This window comes from Entelurus aequoreus, linkage group LG08, assembly GCF_033978785.1.
Source record: "Entelurus aequoreus isolate RoL-2023_Sb linkage group LG08, RoL_Eaeq_v1.1, whole genome shotgun sequence".
In the NCBI taxonomy this organism is placed as follows: Eukaryota; Metazoa; Chordata; class Actinopteri; order Syngnathiformes; family Syngnathidae; genus Entelurus; species Entelurus aequoreus.
In genome coordinates this window covers 57,872,414-57,892,936 of record NC_084738.1, presented here as the reverse complement: position 1 = coordinate 57,892,936, position 20,523 = coordinate 57,872,414, and the positions used below count along the sequence as shown (strand labels likewise).

Here is a 20,523-nt window from a genome sequence, read left to right as displayed (position 1 = left end):
GAGAAAGGGTGGATGGATCAAGAAATGATTAACCTATGGCTTACAAAGTGCTACATTAAGCGTCCGGATGGCCTTTTTTAGAGCATGCAAAGCGCTGCTTGTGATGGATAGCATGCAAGTGCACATCACGCCACAGTTAAAAAATAAATGAAAAGTTTTAAACTCCATACCTGCCATCATCCCCGGAGGCTTAACCAAAATACTCCAGCCACTTGACATCTCCGTGAATAGAAGCTTTAAAGGCCTACTGAAATGAATTTTTTTTATTTAAACGGGGATAGCAGATCCATTCTATGTGTCATACTTGATCATTTTGCGATATTGCCATATTTTTGCTGAAAGGATTTAGTATAGAACAACGTCGATAAAGTTCGCAACTTTTGGTCTCTGATAAAAAAAAACCTTGCCCCTACCGGAAGTAGCGTGACGTCAGTTGTTCACTCCCTCATATTTTCCTATTGTTTTCAACGGAGCTAGAGCTATTCGGACCGAGAAAGCGACGATTACCCCATTAATTTGAGCGAGGATGAAAGATTCGTGGACGAGGAACGTTAGAGTGACGGACTAGAATGCAGTGAAATACATATTTTTTTTCGCTCTGACCGTAACTTAGGTACAAGCTGGCTCATTGGATTCCACACTCTCTCCTTTTTCTATTGTGGATCACGGATTAGTATTTTAAACCACCTCGGATACTATATCCTCTTGAAAATGAGAGTCGAGAACGCGAAATGGACATTCACAGTGCCTTTTATCTCCACGACAATACATCGACGAAGCTCTTTAGCATGAGCTAACGTGATAGCATCTGTCTCAAATGCAGATAGAAACAAAATAAATAAATCCCTGACTGGAAGGATAGACAGAAGATCAACAATACTATTAAACCATGTACATGTAACTACACGGTTAATAGATCTCAGCCTGGCAAAGCTTAACAATGCTGTTGCTAACGACGCTAAGGCTGACTTATCAACTTAGCAACCGGACCTCACTGAGCTATGATAAAAACATTAGCGCTCCACCTACGCCAGCCAGCCCTCATCTGCTCTGCTCATCAACACTCGTGGTCACCTGCGTTCCAGCGATCGACGGCGCGACAAAGGACTTCACCCGATCATCCGTGCGGTGGCCGGTGGGCGGCTAGCATCGGCTAGCGTGTCTGCTATCCAAGTGAGTAGTCCTTGTTGTGTTGCTACAGCCAGCCGCCACCTACAACGTTCTTCTTTCCAGCCTCCATTGTTCATTAAACAAATTGCAAAAGATTCACCAACACAGATGTCCAGAATACTGTGGAATTATGAAATGAAAACAGAGCTTTTTTGTATTGTATTCAATGGGGAAGGCATACCTCTGTTCCCCGGGCTACGTCACGCGCATACGTCATCCTCCGAAGGCTTTTTCAACCGGAAGTGTGGCGGGAAATTTAAAATTGCACTTTATAAGTTAACCCGGTCGTATTGGCATGTGTTGCAATGTTAAGATTTCATCATTGATATATAAACTATCAGACTGCATGGTCGGTAGTAGTGGGTTTCAGTAGGCCTTTAAGGCAGTCCTGCGCAACCTGTGGGAGCAGTGGATGATGGATGGAGAGCACAGCTTCACGGCAACCGGGAGAATGCGCCATGCAACTTTTCTGGATGTCATTGGATGGATCGACAAAGCATGGGCTTCAGTGACAACCGAAACCATCCTGTCCGGATTCAGAAAGGCTGGAATAATTGGAACTGCAAATGACGATGACTCTTGACGTAAGCGACGTACCGATAGAAGAGGAAGCGGCGCATTGTCTACCATTGGAGTTGGCAGAGTTGTTTAGAAGCGACAGGAAGAAGATTTAATCGGATTTAGCGATTAGGATTGTTTGGTAAACATATAGCATGTTCTATATGTTATAGTTATTTGAATGACTCTTACCATAATATGTTACGTTAACATACCAGGCACGTTCTCAGTTGGTTATTTATGCCTCATATAACGTACACTTATTCAGCCTGTTGTTCACTATTCTTTATTTATTTTAAATTGCCTTTCAAATGTCTAATCTTGGTGTTGGGTTTTATCAAATACATTTCCCCAAAAATGCGACTTACATATGTTTTTTTCCTTCTTTATTATGCATTTTCGGCCAGTGCGATGTATACTCCGGAGCAATTTATACTCCGGAGCAATTTATAATCCGGAAAATACGGTAGAACTCTCATGGTCAACACAATAACCACTTAACGGAAATGTCCCCGTGCGACACTAATTTTTGGTCTTGGTGAGCCTCGGTCCATACGGGACGGGTCGCATTGGAAAACGCATATGGACTGGTGAGCCCAGACTAAAACCAGCTCCATCCGCTACCGCTGCGAGTCGAGTCGCCACCGGAGTAATCCCAGTCCCAAATGCCAGCCGCTTGCAGGGAGACTGAGACACATTGTGTCCATTTTGTGTGGAGCCGTCATAAAATAACAATGTTCAATAAACAAACTTTCACATAAAGCAAACTAGAGATGGACCGATACGTTTTTTTCAGGGCCGATAGCGATTATCAGTAGTCAAGGAGGCCGATGAGCCATATTTGGAGTTATTTAAAGATCAATATTATGTCAGTAAACATCTGCCAAGTTGTTTTTTTAACATTATTTTTTTTTAGAAAGGTGGGACCAGTAGTGACATAATGTTTGATGTTGTGTTTAATTGATCATCAAAAAACGTCAAACACCTTTGTTACGTGTGTCAAAGAGGAGCATCTACATTTTATTTCAAAATATGGAACATCTCCTGGGGAATTGGTCAAAATATGACATTTCTCTACATCCCAATAACTCATCTACTCCATTTAATACTATTTTATAACACTTTATGGATTTAATGCATTGTAAGGTTTCTTAAATATTGTCAACATTTAAATAAGAACAATTCTGGCCTCCTTCACGTAGATTATAGTTGAGACATTTTTCAAGATGACTGACATAATTTCTTCCTGGATGTTACTGAAAGTATGTGAATGTGTGAGCTGCTGCCTGATGTTCTTTACTTTCATAATCATCTCATATTTAAAGTTGAAGTCCCAATGATAGTCAGACACACACTAGGTGTGGTGAAATTATCCTCTGCATTTGACCCATCCCCATGTTCACCCCCCTGGGAGGTGAGGGGAGCAGTGAGCAGCAGCAGTGGCCGCGCTCGGGAATCATTTTTGGTGATTTAACCCCCAATTCCAACCCTTGATGCGGAGTGCCAGGCAGGGAGGTAATGGGTCCCATTTTTATAGTCTTTGGTATGACTCGGCCGGGGTTTGAACTCACAATCTTCCAGTCTCAGGGCGGACACTCTAAACAGAGAGAGATATCTTTTGTGTCGTCTTCAGGTCCGTCCATCTCTGTCGCATGATTTGATTGATCATGACAAGCAGTAGAAAATGGATGGATGGAAACCCGTGGCGATCCTTTAATGAGTGTTGCGGGTGGAGGCTTGTCGGGCGACTCCATCGCAGCAGTGGCCAAAACAAACAAAACGGGACCGGAAAGACGCCAGGGAAGAAGGACAAAAACTGGATTTCCCGGCAAAAATGGAAATGTTTGTACTGTAGGCGACCGGCACTGCAAAGAGGGAAAGGGGGCGTGGCCCTGTGAGTGCTGCGGAGAAGAATTGTGAGATATCAAAACCTATTTCGTATTAATTATTGCCAACGAGAGTATTTTTCATTTTAAATTAATTAAATAAATAAAAAATTGGGCTCCAGCAAAAAGAAAACTTTTCTCATGTAGGACAAAAGGGCTTGAGCAGAGTTTATTATTATCTACTTCACTAATTATTGACTTTTTAATACTAAATACTGGCATTATAAGTGTATATCATGTATCTGCTGATGTACTTCTGTTGCCAATACTGATAAAAAAAAAAGACTGATACGTCAAAATGCCAAATATCGGCGCTGAAAATCGGTTGATCTGTAAAGCAAACACAATTTCCACTCCCACGTTTGAAGTATTAAAACTCGAAAATGATCTGTCAACAGTACACTTATGAAAGGTTAAAAAAAAAGTTGAGTTAACTTGGGACAATGTTATTAATTCTGATTAAATATTTAAATCCATCGACAAAGATATTTCTGTGGATGAAAGTCGTCCCACAAAACGCTCCAGCATGTGAATTCCGTTCAAGTCCACATGATGTCCACGGGCGTACGTCATGGTGGTCTACAGCAGGCTTGTGCAAAAAAACGTAATTAATATGAGGAATTTGATTTACGTCACCTCCACCTCGCAGGATGTTGAATTACAGGAAGTGAAAGTCAATGAAACTCTATCGCAAAGTAAGAGCAAGAATTAGTTTTTGGCTGAAATACTACAAATACTTAAATACTAAAATCATAAAAACAAACATTTTGGAATAACTAAAGCATTCCTATTTTTCCACGATTTCAAAGTCATAATACTTAAAGTACCACTGATAGTCACACACACATTAGGTGTGGTGAAATTATCCTCTGCATTTGACCCATCCCCTTGTTCCACCCCCTGGGAGGTGAGGGGAGTAGTGAGCAGCAGCGGTGGCCACGCTCGGGAATCATTTTGATGATTCAACCCCGAATTCCAACCCTTGATGCTGAGTGCCAAGCAGGGAGGTAATGGGTCCCATTTTTATAGTCTTTGGTATGACTCGGCCGGGGTTTGAACTCACGACCTACCGATCTCAGGGCGGACACTCTAACCACAAGGCCACAGAGCAGGTTATGTATATAATATCATTATTTTTATAATGATATTAGATGACAAAAACATGAAATATAATCTGTACATGAGGTAATATTTCTATCAAACATGTAAATGTGACGTTCATGGAATTGAACTGGAGTGTGCGAGACATTTCAAGAAAACGTGCGCACCTGTTGTAGATGCTCCTGAGCGCCTCCTCGAACCTGCGCAGGACCTTGGGGGGCGTGGGCCACTTGACGCGCTTGCCGTGGTCCTTCATGGAGCGCACGTTCCGGAAGCGGCGGTTGACCTCGCGGATGTACGACTTGACCTTGTAGTGCCGGTAGGCCCGCAGGATGACCAGGGCCGCCCGCATGCGCCGGTACCGGATCCTGGCGATGGTGCCCCTCCACACCTGGGCACCGGCAAAAAACACCAGATCTCAAACTTCACACTTCACACACACACGGTAACTTATAATAACCCCCCCAATTTATCTTTTTCCTCTCTTGGCAAAGGCGGTCGCACTCCCTCCCCTTTTTGTGTCTGCCCTGCCTGCCTCTGCCTTGTTTAACTTTCTTGTAGCCTCTTTTTTGCATTGCTCTCCAAAATGTAAACAATTAAATTGATCAACTGGCCTCTCAACAAAACTGACAACATCTCGGCTTCAGGGGAACCTGTCTGTCCTGTCGGAACAGTTGTTGCTGGACACACGACAGACTCTTGGGAGAAGAGGAGTGCCACGTGCCTGCCGACCCTTTTAGTCTACTACAGGGGTGTCCAAACTTTTTCCAATGAGGGCCAAACACGGAAATATTAAAGCATGCGGGGGCCATTTTGATATTTTTCATTTTCAAACCATAACAAAATATATGGATTTTTTTTTTTTTTTTTACCTTTAGGGCTCCCGGGGACCATAAAGGGTCTAAGTCATTAAAATGTTAAAAACAAGTCAAGTTATTATTTTTTTTAATTTATTTAACGCTTACAGTAAATCTCTACAGTATATCAACTTCAGGTTGGTATAAAGTTAAAAAAAAAAAAAAAAAAGGTTTAATGCCTTTTCTGTCAAAGACAACTTTGTTTTTTTTATAATAAAACTGAAATATGCAGTATTTCCCCCACTGCCCAAAACATTCAGAAAGCAATGTTTGATGTGAAGTACTTAGAGCCTTAAAAGATCAATAATGCAGGACACCATTGATTTTAATTCATTATTATTTTTGAGTAATCACAGTGAAAAGATAAATAAAATCCCATTAAATATAGTTGGGATCCAAAAGGTGCCCCACTCATAAAGCGATACATTTTTATGTTATTTTTTTTACTTTCAACACTTAATTTACGAGATCAACTTCAGATATATCTGTCGATTTTACGTTTGAACTATTATTTTGTTTGTTTTATGCTCTTTTGTCAAAGAAAATGTTGATGTTTTTGTATGTCAACCACACAATATATGCAATATTTTCCACGTAAAACATTTTAAAGTGAAATATTTGAAATATTTGGAGCCTTGAATAGGTCAATAATTTATTATAACATTATTTAATTTTTTTTTGAGCAATGGCAAAAAAAGAAAAATAAAGATAGACAAAAGAAAAAAAAACAGCCTTCATGGCAGCTTTGTGTCAACATTGCAACTTTTTCTAGTTAGATTTCACCTCATTCCACTTTTTTTAATGTTTTTTTTATTTTTGCAATAGCATTTCCAGAATGTGTGGCGGGCCGGTAAACAATTAGCTGCGGGCCGCCAATGGCCCCCGGGCCGCACTTTGGACACCCCTGGTCTACTACTATTCGGAATCATGACAACAGGAGTAAGCATTGCTCTGATGTATCGACAAATTGGAAGATGCTGGCAGCCGTTCAAGGTACCCCGAAGCTGACACTGATGATCGGAGGATGCGGGCAGAACTCTGGAGACTCAGACTTTTGTGATTTTGGAAAACATCGGACCAATACGAAGTTTAAACACAACTACTCTAAAACTTGATTGTTTCCCCTGGCTGCGACGTGGCACGGGTGTTACTTCGAGACTCCCCTCGAGGACAGTGCAGCGAAGACGAAAACAAAATCCTTCCCCGTCAACGACACCTGGAAAGATAAACTCTGTTCCTTTGCCACCGCCTGCAGAGCGACGCCAGGCCTACAGACTTAACACCCACACCATGGACCATGGCTACTAGAGGTAATCTAGTAGCCATGGTAGTCTAGTAGGAAATAATACATTTTTAGATGCATCGCAATTTGGACATGGATGATTATAGAACCGATTAGTAAACATCAATAATCGATCATTTATTTATTTATTGTAAATACAGTAATGCAGACAGTTCTAAAGTGTGGCTGACCCCACCCAGAGATCCGACCAGCTCCTTTATTTTAGGGCACTTATGGGCCAGTTTTGCACACATGTTCGTTAATTTACTAAATGTGGCAATTAATTTGATTGTTTCTTAATACAAATTGTTGTTTTTTTACAGTTGCAAGTGATAAACACTTGTTTAGTGAAGCAAAAAGAAATGTAAAACTGCATCAATATACATAAATTAAAGATGCATTAATAATGAATAATCGGAGCTCCTGAGTTGAAATTGAATCGTGAGGTGCCCAAAGATTACCACCTGTGCTGCCTACATATGCACACATAACAAAATGCCTTTGCCGCCGATTCACCCCACGTGGTATGACGGAAATAAAGAGCAGCGCCCCCTAGTGGCTGGCAGCCTCAGGCCGGATGGCTGCCCCCTCCCCTCCTGTTGCAAGTCTTGTGGTTTCTGTGTCAACATTCGTATATATGTGTGTGGGAGAGGGTTGTGATCAGCGCACTGTTGGAGTAAAGGTCAGCGCCCCTGTCCATCAGACAGGGGCGTGGCATGGGCTGACTGAGAGACACGGCTGGCAGATGATTAGTTTACGCAGGTGGTACGTGTTAGACTGATCATCTGTTGTCTTTAACAGTGAGCGGCCGGGTGCAGGAGAGGAGGAAGGAGCGAAGGGACTGAAAAGTCAATTCTGTATATATATTGAAAACCAAAAAAAGAGAACATTATTAAACCCTGTCAACTCTGCGCAATTGTTTCCAGCGTGATTCTGTGGGACTGTGAGTATAAAAGCTTACAATGTGCTTATCAAGTTTTTCCCCTCAACCCAAGTCTGTGCCCCCTTCGCCCAAAAGGAGCCCAGTCTGAGGTCGACTTTTTTTTTCGACTTTTTTTTTCTTTTTTTAAAAAATCATCCTTTCCCAGCGTCTACCTTTCCCCCCAACTTTTATGGGGCGCCATACGTGGCGACCCATCACCGTTCCTGTTCTGTTGGCCTGTACAATGTTTGTCTAATCTAACGGGTTAGTGCTGAAAATATCATTTCACTCTGCTTGTGCAATGACAATAAAGAACATACCATACCAGGATATTTTCATAAATTAAAAAAAGAAAGAAAATACGACATGTCCTGGGAAAACTGGACGTTTGGTCACAAAAATGCCAGTGCGTCACGTAGGCAAAATCAATTCTAAAAGTTTAATTTCGCCATTAAATATCATTTTAGGGCCTTTTGACAATTATACTGTTTTAATAGAGTGTCTAATAATACAATACAACTGCTCTTACTATATCTCTTCAATTAAGTCATAGAAAACATACTACAGACATTGGAAATATATATATATACACACACATATGTATATTTTTATACACACACACACAATATATATATATATATACACACACACATATATATACACATACATATGTATATATACATGTACATATATTCACACACACACACACACACACACACACACACACACACACACACACACACACACACACACACACACACACACACACACACACACACACACACACACACAACCGTTCAAAAGTTTGAAGGAAAAGCACTGTACTTCTCAATGAAGATAACTTTAAACTAGTCTTAACTTTAAAGAAATACACTCTATACATTGCTAATGTGGTAAATGACTATTCTAGCTGCAAATGTCTGGTTTTTGGTGCAATATCTACATAGTGAAGTGAATTAGTGAAGTGAATTATATTTATATAGCGCTTTTCTCTAGTGACTCAAAGCGCTTTACATAGTGAAACCCAATATCTAAGTTACATTTCTACCAGTGTGGGTGGCACTGGGAGCAGGTGGGTAAAGTGTCTTGCCCAAGGACACAACGGCAGTGACTAGGATGGCGGAAGCGGGAATCGAACCTGGAACCCTCAAGTTGCTGGCACGGCCACTCTACCAACCGAGCTATGCCGCCCCATATATACATAGGTGTATAGAGGCCCATTTCCAGCGTTCTAATGGTACAATGTGTTTGCTCATTGGCTCAGAAGGCTAATTGATGATTAGAAAACCCTTGTGCAATCATGTTCACACATCTGAAAACAGTTTAGCTCGTTACAGAAGCTACAAAACTGACCTTCCTTTGAGCAGATTGAGTTTCTGGAGCATCACATTTGTGGGGTCAATTAAACGCTCTAAATGGCCAGAAAAAGAGAACTTTCATCTGAAACTCGACAGTCTATTCTTGTTCTTAGAAATGAAGGCTATTCCATGCGAGAAATTGCGTGACCCCAAACTTTTGAACGGTAGTATATATATACATATACATATACACATACATACATACATACATATATATATATATATATATATATATATATATATATATATATATATATATATATATATTAAAAAAAAACACATCAATCAGTAGTATTTGAATGTAGTCCACTTGCTGTGTGGTTGTTTTGTGTTCAGTGTAAAATAAGAAGTATGACATCACCACATGATCATGACTAGTGTTGTTGTTGTGTGTGCCAATAAACAATTCCGTCCATCACACTTCATGCTGCGGGGTGTCACATCATGAATATTTCATGTGTTCATGCTCGGGTGGGGGTGAGGAAGCGCATGAATAATAAAAGTGTGGAGGAGGCGGCCTTCACCTGATGAGCTCGCTGTCATAATTGGCAAGAAGGAAGATCAGTCACGCTGCTGATGTCAGGATAAAAACAAATGTTTTTTTCTTACCAAAAAACCCCAAATTCAACAAAGGTTTGCTCCTTCCAAAGTCAGGATGACAAACCCCTGGCTCTCCTCGTGTGACACTTTCATTTTTCACCTTCTTGATCATTTACTACGTTCAACTTGATGTATTTGATTCCAAACCAGCACATATGAGGAGTGAAAGTCCACTTTGATACATTTTGTAATGTCGGTAAAAACATGCTAAGCTAACAAAACATCTTAGCTTTGTGTTTTAGCCGACGGACTTCGGCCCCTGGCAATCACTCCAGCAACTACCTCTAGGTAATGATGCAATTTTTAATCCAACAAAGAAATTGACTCAAAAAACACTCAGTCAAATAATGTGCTAGCTTGGCGATTACACACACACGCACGCACACACGCACGCACACACACCAAAAGTTTGAACACACCTTCTCATTCACAACACAACTGATGGTCCCAACCCCATTGATAAAGCAAGAAATTCCACTAATCAACACCTGTGAAGTGAAAACCATTTCAGGTGACTACCTCTTTTAGCTCATCAAGAGAATGCCAAGAGTGTGCAAAGACGTAATCAGAGCAAAAAGCGGCTATTTTGACAAAACTAGAATACAAAACTTGTTTTCAGTTATTTCACCTTTTTTTGTTAAGTACATAACTCCACATGGGTTCATTCTTAGTTTTGATGCCTTTAGTGACAATCTACAATGTAAATAAACATGAAAATAAAGAAAACGTATTGAATGAGGTGTGTCCAAAATTTTGGCCTGTACTGTACACACACACACACACACAGTACATATATACATACATATACACATACATACATATATTTATATATATATACTAGGGCTGCAACTAACGATTAATTTGATAATCGATTAATAATCGGATAAAAGAGACAAACTACATTTCTATCCTTTCCAGTATTTTATTGAAAAAAAAACAGCATACTGGCACCATGTTGTGGACATTGGGGGTGCAGCATACACCAATAATAATACAGAAATGTAACTCATCAGAACTGAATCAGATATTGTACACGTTTCTGTTGTGAATAATAAAGGATTCATTTTAGGCTGCCTCTGAATAATAGCATGAAATATTCCAGCACCTTCATAACGTTTAGTTATACTAAAGCGTCACTCAAATCTAAATATATTTATATAGCTTTATCGGCCCGGCTATATTGATCCATTATGAAACCAACCTGAGATATTTCTGTCCGTTACGTTTATTTCCAAATTGGTAACCGTGCGTTTTCTCTCTCAAAACGGAGTCAAATGTGCCGGAGACACATTATCAGCCCCGCGTTGCAACAAAGGCATAACGTTAAAGTTACTTACAAAAAAGCTGAACTCATGAATGCTTGTTGCCACTATGGACTTAAAAAGTTACGTACTGTGAGTTCCTCCCTTCATCCATGGCTACAACATGTTTCTTCTTCAGGTGCTCCTGAAGCAATGTTGTACTTCCGTGCCATTTTGCAGGAAACGGTCTTCTTTGAAGTCTTTAAAGTCTTTAAAGTAAAGTGTTCCCACACTTTTGACAACTTAGGTTGTACACTTTTCTCCATTGAAGCAATAACCTCAAGATGTTTCTCCGCTAAACTATCGGTAGTGTTTTCCTGCGCCATTTTTCGAATGTTTCCAGACGACGTGGTCACGTGAGCTGCACATGACACATCATTGGCTAGCTTACCTCCACCTCATGAGACGTAGCCTCAGCGCCGTCCTGGCGCTGTTTTTGTACTTATTTTGATTATTGTTTCTCAGCTGTTTGTAAATGTTGCAGTTTATAAATAAAGGTTTATAAAAAAAAAAAAAAATTTTTATTTATTTTTTAAATAAAATTTTAAAAAGCCTCCGCGCATGCGCATAGCATAGTTCCAACAAATCGATGACTAAATTAATCGCCAACTATTTTTATAATCGATTTTAATCGATTTAATCGATTAGTTGTTGCAGCCCTAATATATACACATAAATACACATATATGTACATATATACATATAAATATTGTATACTACATATGTTTCCCGAATAAACTGTCAATAAAATTAAAGGCCTACTGAAACCCACTACTACCGACCACGCAGTCTGATAGTTTATATATCAATGATGAAATCTTAACATTGCAACATATGCCAATACGGCCGGGTTAGATTAGTAAAGTGCAATTTTAAATTTTCCCGCGAAATATTCTGCTGAAAACGTCTCGGTATGATGACGTTTGCGCGTCACATCTCGGATTGTGCGGACATATTGGGACACCATTGTGGCCAGCTATTAAGTCGTCTGTTTTCATCGCAAAATTCCACGGTATTCTGGACATCTGTGTTGGTGAATCTTTTGCAATTTGTTTAATGAACAATAAAGACAGCAAAGAAGAAAGCTGTAGGTGGGATCGGTGTATTAGCGGCTGGCTGCAGCAACACAACCAGGAGGACTTTGAGTTGGATAGCAGACGCGCTACCGTGAGTACAGCTTTGGCTTCCAAACATTTGATCGCTTGCCCGTACGTGCGTGCCGCTATGTGCATGTCACGTACGTAACTTTGGAGAAATGTATGTGCTGTATGAACTTTACGGAGGTGAACGGTACTTTGGGCTGTGGGATTGAGTGTGTTGTGCAGGTGTTTCATTTGTATTGGTGGGTTATATGGACGGGAGGAGGGAGGTGTTTGTTATGCAGATTAATTTGTGGCATATTAAATATAAGCCTGGTTGTGTTGTGGCTAATAGAGTATATATATGTCTTGTGTTTATTTACTGTTTTAGTCATTCCCAGCTGAATATCAGGTCTCACCCGCCTCTCACAGCATCTTCCCTATCTGAATCGCTTCCACTGCCCTCTAATCCTTCACTCTCACTTTCCTCATTCACAAATCTTTCATCCTCGCTCAAATTAATGGGGAAATCGTCGCTTTCTCGGTCCGAATCGCTCTCGCCGCTTGTGGCCATGATTGTAAACAATGTGCAGATGTGAGGCGCTCCACAACCTGTGACGTCACGCTACTTCCGGTACAGGCAAGGCTTTTTTATCAGCGACCAAAAGTTGCGAACTTTATCGTCGATGTTCTCTACTAAATCCTTTCAGCAAAAATATGGCAATATTGCGAAATGATCAAGTATGACACATCGAATGGATCTGCTATCCCTGTTTAAATAAGAAAATCTCATTTCAGTAGGCCTTTAAATCTTCACTGTTACGGACTAAAAAATCTATGTTAATAAAGTTATTCTTTGTTGTAAGTACTATATTTTGTTGTTGTTTTCTTTAATGTTAATAAGGATACAATGTTATGCAGAGGTGTACTTACAACAATTTTATAGACCAATTATACTATTTATAGTTGCGACACGAGTAGTAGGGTATGAAAAACGCCTGCTGGCTGCCATCCACAAAGTGCACGTCAAATGTTTACCCAAGCAAACCGCTAATTAACGCACCGGGGGAGGGAGGGGGGGGGGGGGGGGGTGCAGAGGTCAATTGGAGAGGAGGAATAAAAAGGTCGTCAAGTGAAATAAATCTCATCACTGGGGACAACAAAGCTCTCATTACTGACAAAAAGGAGCCTGAGGGGATTGACGGGGAACAATGGAACGCTCCTACGTGACCACGTGATCATCCTTTCACAGGAGGACTAGAAGCGTGACCGGGAGGCCGCCCGCGGCGCGGTGTGCGACACAATTTAGCCCGGCGCGTTAGCATAAATCAATCGTGAAGCGTTATTCAACAGCCATGGTGGACCAAGGACTTCCTCTGAAGTCAGGTCATGCGTCAATTAGGCGCCATGACAGTATTGATTAGTATTGATTGGCAGGGTGCACCTCAAGGATGTACAATTACTTTGACATAACAACTTCATAACAACTTGTGTTAGGAATATGGCGTCAAATCATCACCATTTACAACCATATTGCATTTTTGATGTAAACAATAACAGACTTCCATAAACCAGGTTACAAAGGCTCCTATTTGACATGTGCAGTTACACATTACATCATTTCCTGTTGTTATTTTCTGGAACCTATTATTAATCTACTTGTTCATGTACTGTTAGTATCTGATTACTTTATGTTGTTTATAGCAGTGGTCCCCAACCTTTTTTGCACCACGGACCGGTTCAATGTAGACATTATTTTCAGGGACCGGCTTTCCACTTGTGCCCGATAAATACAGCAAAAATAAGTGCATGAAAAATACAACTCACTATAACGCTGAATTAGTGGGAGCCCTGGACTTGTTTCTTTGGGATGAGATGCAAATGGAAATCAGCCTTTGGCTACAATCTGTCACATATATATTTTATATGTTCATTAATGTGCATTGTATCATGTCACTAAGTGGAAAAAATATAACAAATGGAAAATTCCAATGAGTAGTTTTATTGTACATCTATAAACAAGCTTATTGGTGTGTCTCAAAGTTGGAGAAAATGTGGTCATTTATAAATTATTTAATGTTTGTCTGCGGCCCGGTAGCAAATGTGTCACGAACCGGTACCGGTCCCCGGACCGGCGGTTGGGAACCACTGGTTTATAGCTACACTTCTGTTAAAAATAATAAACACTTATTCTTCTTTCAATATTTGACATTAGTTTTGGGCGATACTACAAATTTCAATCAATCAATCAATCAATCAATCAATCAATCAATCAATCAATCAATGTTTATTTATATAGCCCTAAATCACAAGTGTCTCAAAGGGCTGCACAAGCCACAACGACATCTTCGGTTCAGATCCCACATAAGGGTAAGGAAAAACTCACAACCCAGTGGGATGTCAATATGAATGACTATGAGAAACCTTGGAGAGGACCGCAGATGTGGGTGACCCCCCCCCCAGTCCATAGTGGATCCAACATAATAGGGGAGACCGGATGCAATGGACTTCGAGTGGGTCAAGCATAATATTGTGAAAGTCCAGTCCATAGTGGATCTAACATAATAGTGAAAGTCCAGTCCATAGTGGATCTAACATAATAGTGAAAGTCCAGTCCATAGTGGATCTAACATAATTGTGAGAGTCCAGTCCATAGTGGATCTAACATAATAGTGAGAGTCCAGTCCATAGTGGGGCCAGCTGGAGACCATCCCAAGCGGGATTTGGGTATGGATCCGATACAAAGTAGTTACACGGGCAGTATCGGACATGCTAATACCATTGAATGATTTCAATTTTTAATCACAATTATAATCCAACAAAAACACAGGATGGCCATGTAACAAAATTAATTAAATGTTGAAATTATTTGCTACAAAATAATTGTTTAGCAAAATAAAGTAAATAGTGCAAAATAAGTAAACATGAGCAAAAACTACAATTACTACTAAGAACTTATTTCCTGATTTTGTGACAATAAAAAATATCGACCATTTACTGATACTAGAGATGTCCGATATTATCGGCCAATAAATGCTTTAAAATGTAATATCGAAAATTATCTGTATCGGTTTGAAAAACTAAAATGTATGACTTTTTCAAACGCCGCTGTGTACACGGACGTAGGGAGAAGTACAGAGCGCCAACAAACCTTAAAGGCACTGCCTTTGCGTGCCGGCCCAATCACACAATATCTACGGCTTTTCACACACACAGGTGAATGCATGCATACTTGATCAACAGCCATACAGGTCACACTGAGGGTGACCGTATAAACAACTTTAACACTGTTACAAATATGCGCCACACTGTGAACCCACACCAAACAAGAATGACAAACACATTTTAGGAGAACATCCGCACCGTAACACAACATAAACACAACAGAACAAATACCCAGAACCCCTTGCAGCACTAACTCTTCTGGGACGCTACAATATACACCCCCCCAACCCCCACCCCAACACCGCCCACCTCAACCTCCTCATGCTCTCTCAGGGAGAGCATGTCCCAAATTCCAAGCTGCTGTTTTGAGGCATGTTAAAAAAAATAATGCACTTTGTGACTTCAATAATAAATATGGCAGTGCCATGTTGGCATTTTTTTCCATAACTTGAGTTGATTTATTTTGGAAAACCTTGTTACATTGTTTAATGCATCCAGCGGGGCATCACAACAAAATTAGTCATAATAATGTGTTAATTCCATGACTGTATATATCGGTATCGGTTGATATCGGAATCGGTAATTAAGAGTTGGACAATATCGGAATATCGGATATCGGCAAAAAAGCCATTATCGGACATCTCTAACTGATACCATACTTGTTATCGTTACTGTGGGTATTTGTATCACTCCGCCCACCCTTGTTTACATTCAAGCTCTGTAGCTTAGCAGTTAGCATGGCTTCTTGAATCCCCCCTACGGTGTGTAGTGCAGCGTGTTTAGCTATTCCTCATCCTCCGGACTGTGGAGGGATGTTAGCCGTTAGCACGCTAGCAAGGACGCCATGCTGTGTTGAGGACACGTTAGTTCGCTTATCACAATAAGAAAATAGTATCAAAAGCTATCAAATTGATATCATTCATATCGTCTATATTGCGCGGGCCTAGCTTGTGTTACATCGCTCGTCATAGTCAAAGGCCGGACTGTGTTTGTTTGTATCAGGGGTGTCCAAACTTTTTCCAGCGAGGGCCGCATAAATAAAAATTGAAGAATGCAGGGTTCACTTTGATGCATTTGTACATTCAATATAAGCTAAAGGAACTGAAATGATCTATACTACAGTAGTATTGGCCACTACTACTACGCAGGCAAGCAAAATGACACTGAGGCCATTGGAAACTTTGCACAAACAATCGCTCAAAATCCTTGACTGAAAACCACAACACCACCATCACTGTTTAGTTCTCCAAAAATATAGATTGTTAAATTTAGCTAACATTCAAAGATTAGCATCAATACGAATGGCCCATCGAATCTTAAATAACACTGCACCAACGCCACTTAAGCACTTTGTCCAGTTTACATCTGCTGTGACAATTAGAAACACACGAGCCTCCACCAGGGGGCAGTGTAGCGTACCCAGATGTAAAACATCTTTTGCACAATCAGCCTTTTCAAAAAAGCCATTAAGGAATGGAATGACCTCACAACAAACTTGAAAAGTCTAACAGATTACTCTTCATTCACAATTGAAGTTTAAAAAGTGGCTTTGGAGCAATCAAAGCTGCTCACACGGTCACTAAGGTGGGCACTATGTTTGACACATCAACTTAATGTGTATTATATTTATCCATGAGAGAATTTTTGCTGTAAATTGTGAGGTGTGTCTGTTAAAATCATGGTTGTTTTTACAAATGATGACAGATGTGAACAAGAGCATGTATTGTCTTTGTGTGATGATGTAAATAAGGTGTGGTTGTGTTGAATATTAAGTATGTGTCCATGAAAGGGCATTTTATGACATTTCTTAATTTGATTACAGGCTATAGTATGGTTTTATTGTCATAATTTTATTGCATGATTTTTGTATACTTTTAATTTAGGTAGCCAGGGACTGCAGATGGAAATTAGCTATCTAGCTATAATCTGGTACAGAACATATCTGTCTTTGATCTTAATGTTTCCGTGCATTGTCCCTTCAAATAAAGACTAAACTAAACTACATGTGGGTTACACATCAGAAGACGTCATTGTGGTCTGTGCAGCCATTTTAGGCACCTGTGATTAAGGGCTATATAAATACAGTTTAATGATTGATTGATTGATAGGCGAGACCACTGATTCCCTCAGTAATATGGCTTAGTACTTGATACATGCTAACTGTTAGAATGTTAACTTTTTTAGTCACTTTTGCAGCCTAACTTAGTACTTGACACATGCTGTTAGCATATTAACGTTAGAATGATAACTTTTTCGGCTAATTTTGCAGCCTAACTTAGCACTTGACACATGCTAACTGTTAACATGTCAGCATTAGCAAGCACTTTTTGTTTTAAACAATTTTGTGGCCAAATGTCACAGAGTAATATAACTTGGTACTTGACACATGTTAACTGTTAAGATGTTAGCATGCTAACTTTTTTAAGCTAATGTATGGCCAAACGCCGTAGAGAGATACAACTTGGTACTTGACACATGCCAACTGGTAACATATTCTAGTTAGCATGCTAACTTGTTTAAGCCAATTTACGGCCAAATGCCACAGAGAGATATACTGTAACTTGGTACTTCACACTTGCTAACTGTTAACACTAGCATGCTAACTTTTTAAAGTCAATTTGCGGCTAAATTCCACAGAGTAGTAAAACTCGGTACTTGACACATGCTAACTGTTAACATGTTAAGGCTAGCATGCTAACTTTTTTAGACAATTTGCAGCCAAAGGCCGCAGAGTATTATAGCTTGGTACTTGGCGCATGCTAACTCTTAGCATGCACATTTTTAAAGCTAATTTTTCAGCCAAACCCAAAAGTAATGTGACGTGGTACTTGACACATAGTGTTAGCATGCTGAAGTTATTAGCTCATTTTGCAGCCGAACGCTTCCGAGTCATATATGGTAACTTAGTACTTGACACATGCTATGTGTTAGCAAGTCAACGTTAGCATGCTAACTTTTTTAAGCTAATGTATGGCCAAACGCCGTAGAGAGATATAACTTGGTACTTGACACATGCTAACTGGTAACATGTTCTAGTTAGCATGCTAACTTGTTTAAGCCAATTTTACGTCCAAACGCTGCAGAGTAACATAACTTGGTATTTGACACATGCTAACTGTTAGCATGTTAACGTTAGCATGCTAAGTTTTTCAGGCAATTTTACAGCCAAACACCTCAGAATCATATAACATGGTAATTGACACATGCAAACTGTTAGCATGTCAATGTTAGCATGCTACCATGCTATGCTTTCTATCCAATTTGCAGCTGAAAGCTTCAGAGTCATATACCGTAACTTAGTACTTGGCACACGCTAAATGTTAGCATGTTAACATCAGCATGCTAACATTCTTAGCCAATTTCACAGCCAAACGCCGCAGAGTACTTAGCAAATTCAAACTGTTAGAATGCTAGCATGTTCACATTACTATGCTAACCTTTTTAAGCCAATTTTACAGCTGAACACCTCAGACTCATCTAACTTGGTACAGGACACATGCTAACTGTTAGCATGCTAACTTTTTAAGCTAATTTCGCATGCGTATGCCTCAGTCATTTAACTTGTTACTTTTCACGTTCTAACTGTTGGGAAGCTAACGTTAGCATTCACATGCATTTTCTCCACATTCTATTTTTTTTTGGTGTAGGGTTCTAATCCGGAATGTGTTTATTTTGTCTTTAGAATGTGTCATGGGTCAATAAAAAACAAGCTGCGGGCCACAAATGGCCCCCAGGACACCACTGGTTGGCTATAATATATTGTCCAGCAGGGGGCAGTGTTCTAACCTAACAACTTTACACACAGCTGGGGGGGGATAAATAACCAGAAATGAAGAAGAAAGACTGACAGCTGATTCGCAGAGACCGCTTTGGAAAGCAATTAAGATGGCGGCTGAGAATTCCTTTAGGGATTTCTCACACTGACTGGAACTGATTAAATATTCATTTCATTATGGGCGGGGGCGGGGGCGCTCCCTGGACTCCAGCCTGTGTTGATTCCATGCCGTCTTTTTGACAGGAAGTACAATTACTGAGGGGCCTCTGGTGTAAACAGCGATTCTAAATTCATTTATTTACATGTGGCGGCCAGCCACAAGTACATTTAAGGCCCTACACTTACACTTGCGGTTTGAGCAACAGGCTAAATAATCCACATGAATCCACTCAAAAAAGTGAAAATTGAGGTAATAAAATAATCCATAAAGACGCGAGATAGCATCTGCTGACAGGTCTCTATTCGCCAAAATCAGCTCAAAAGGTTAGTATGCTCACATGCTGATGTTAGCATGCTAACAGGTACCATGCTATTATTAGTAATTTAGTAACATTACTAATATATGTAATATAATAGTATATGACTCTGAGGGGTATACATACAAAATCAGCTCAAAAGGTTAGTATGCGCACATGGAAACAGGTACCATGCTAATATTAGCAATTTAGTAACATTAACAATATGTAATATGATGGTGTATAACTCTTAGGTGTGTACCTACAAAATCAGCTCAAAAGGTTAGTATGCTCACATGCTGATGTTAGCATGCTAACAGGTAGCATGCTAACATTAGCAAATTAGTAACATTACCAATATATGTAATATAATAGTATATGACCGAGGAGTGTACCTACAAAATCAGCTCAAAAGGTTAGTATGCTCACATGCTGATGTTAGCATGCTAACAGGTAGCATGCTAACATTAGCAAATTAGTAACATTACCAATATATGTAATATAATAGTATATGACCGAGGAGTGTACCTACAAAATCAGCTCAAAAGGTTAGTATGCTCACATGCTGATGTTAGCATGCTAACAGGTAGCATACTAACATTAGCAAATTAGTAACATTACCAATATATGTAATATAATAGTATATGACCGAGGTGTGTACCTACAAGATCAGCTCAAAAGGTTAGTATGCTCACATGCTGATGTTAGCATGCTAACAGGTACCATGCTAATATTCACAATTTAGTAACATTAACAATACATGTACCGTATTTTTCGGACTGGAAGTCGCAGTTTTTTTCATAGTTTGGCCGGGGGTGCGACTTATACTCAGGAGCGACTTATGTGTGAAATTATTAACACATTACCGTAAAACATCAAATAATATTATTTAGTTCATTCACGTAAGAGACTAGACGTATAAAATTTCATCGGATTTAGCGATAAGGAGTGACAGATTGTTTGGTAAACGTATAGCATGTTCTATATGTTATAGTTATTTGAATGACTCTTACC

The 20,523-nt window shown here is 39.9% G+C and overlaps 1 protein-coding gene across 2 annotated transcripts in view; it reads right to left on the bottom strand.

Annotated features, from left to right (window-relative positions):
- myo1d (myosin 1D) overlaps positions 1-20,523 on the bottom strand; it is a 177,203-nt gene that overhangs the window by 51,405 nt on the left and 105,275 nt on the right. For both annotated transcript variants that reach the window (XM_062056916.1, XM_062056917.1), the window contains exon 17: positions 4,883-5,106. In XM_062056916.1, the coding sequence (XP_061912900.1) occupies positions 4,883-5,106 (224 nt within the window). The remainder of the gene's footprint in view (positions 1-4,882; positions 5,107-20,523) is intronic.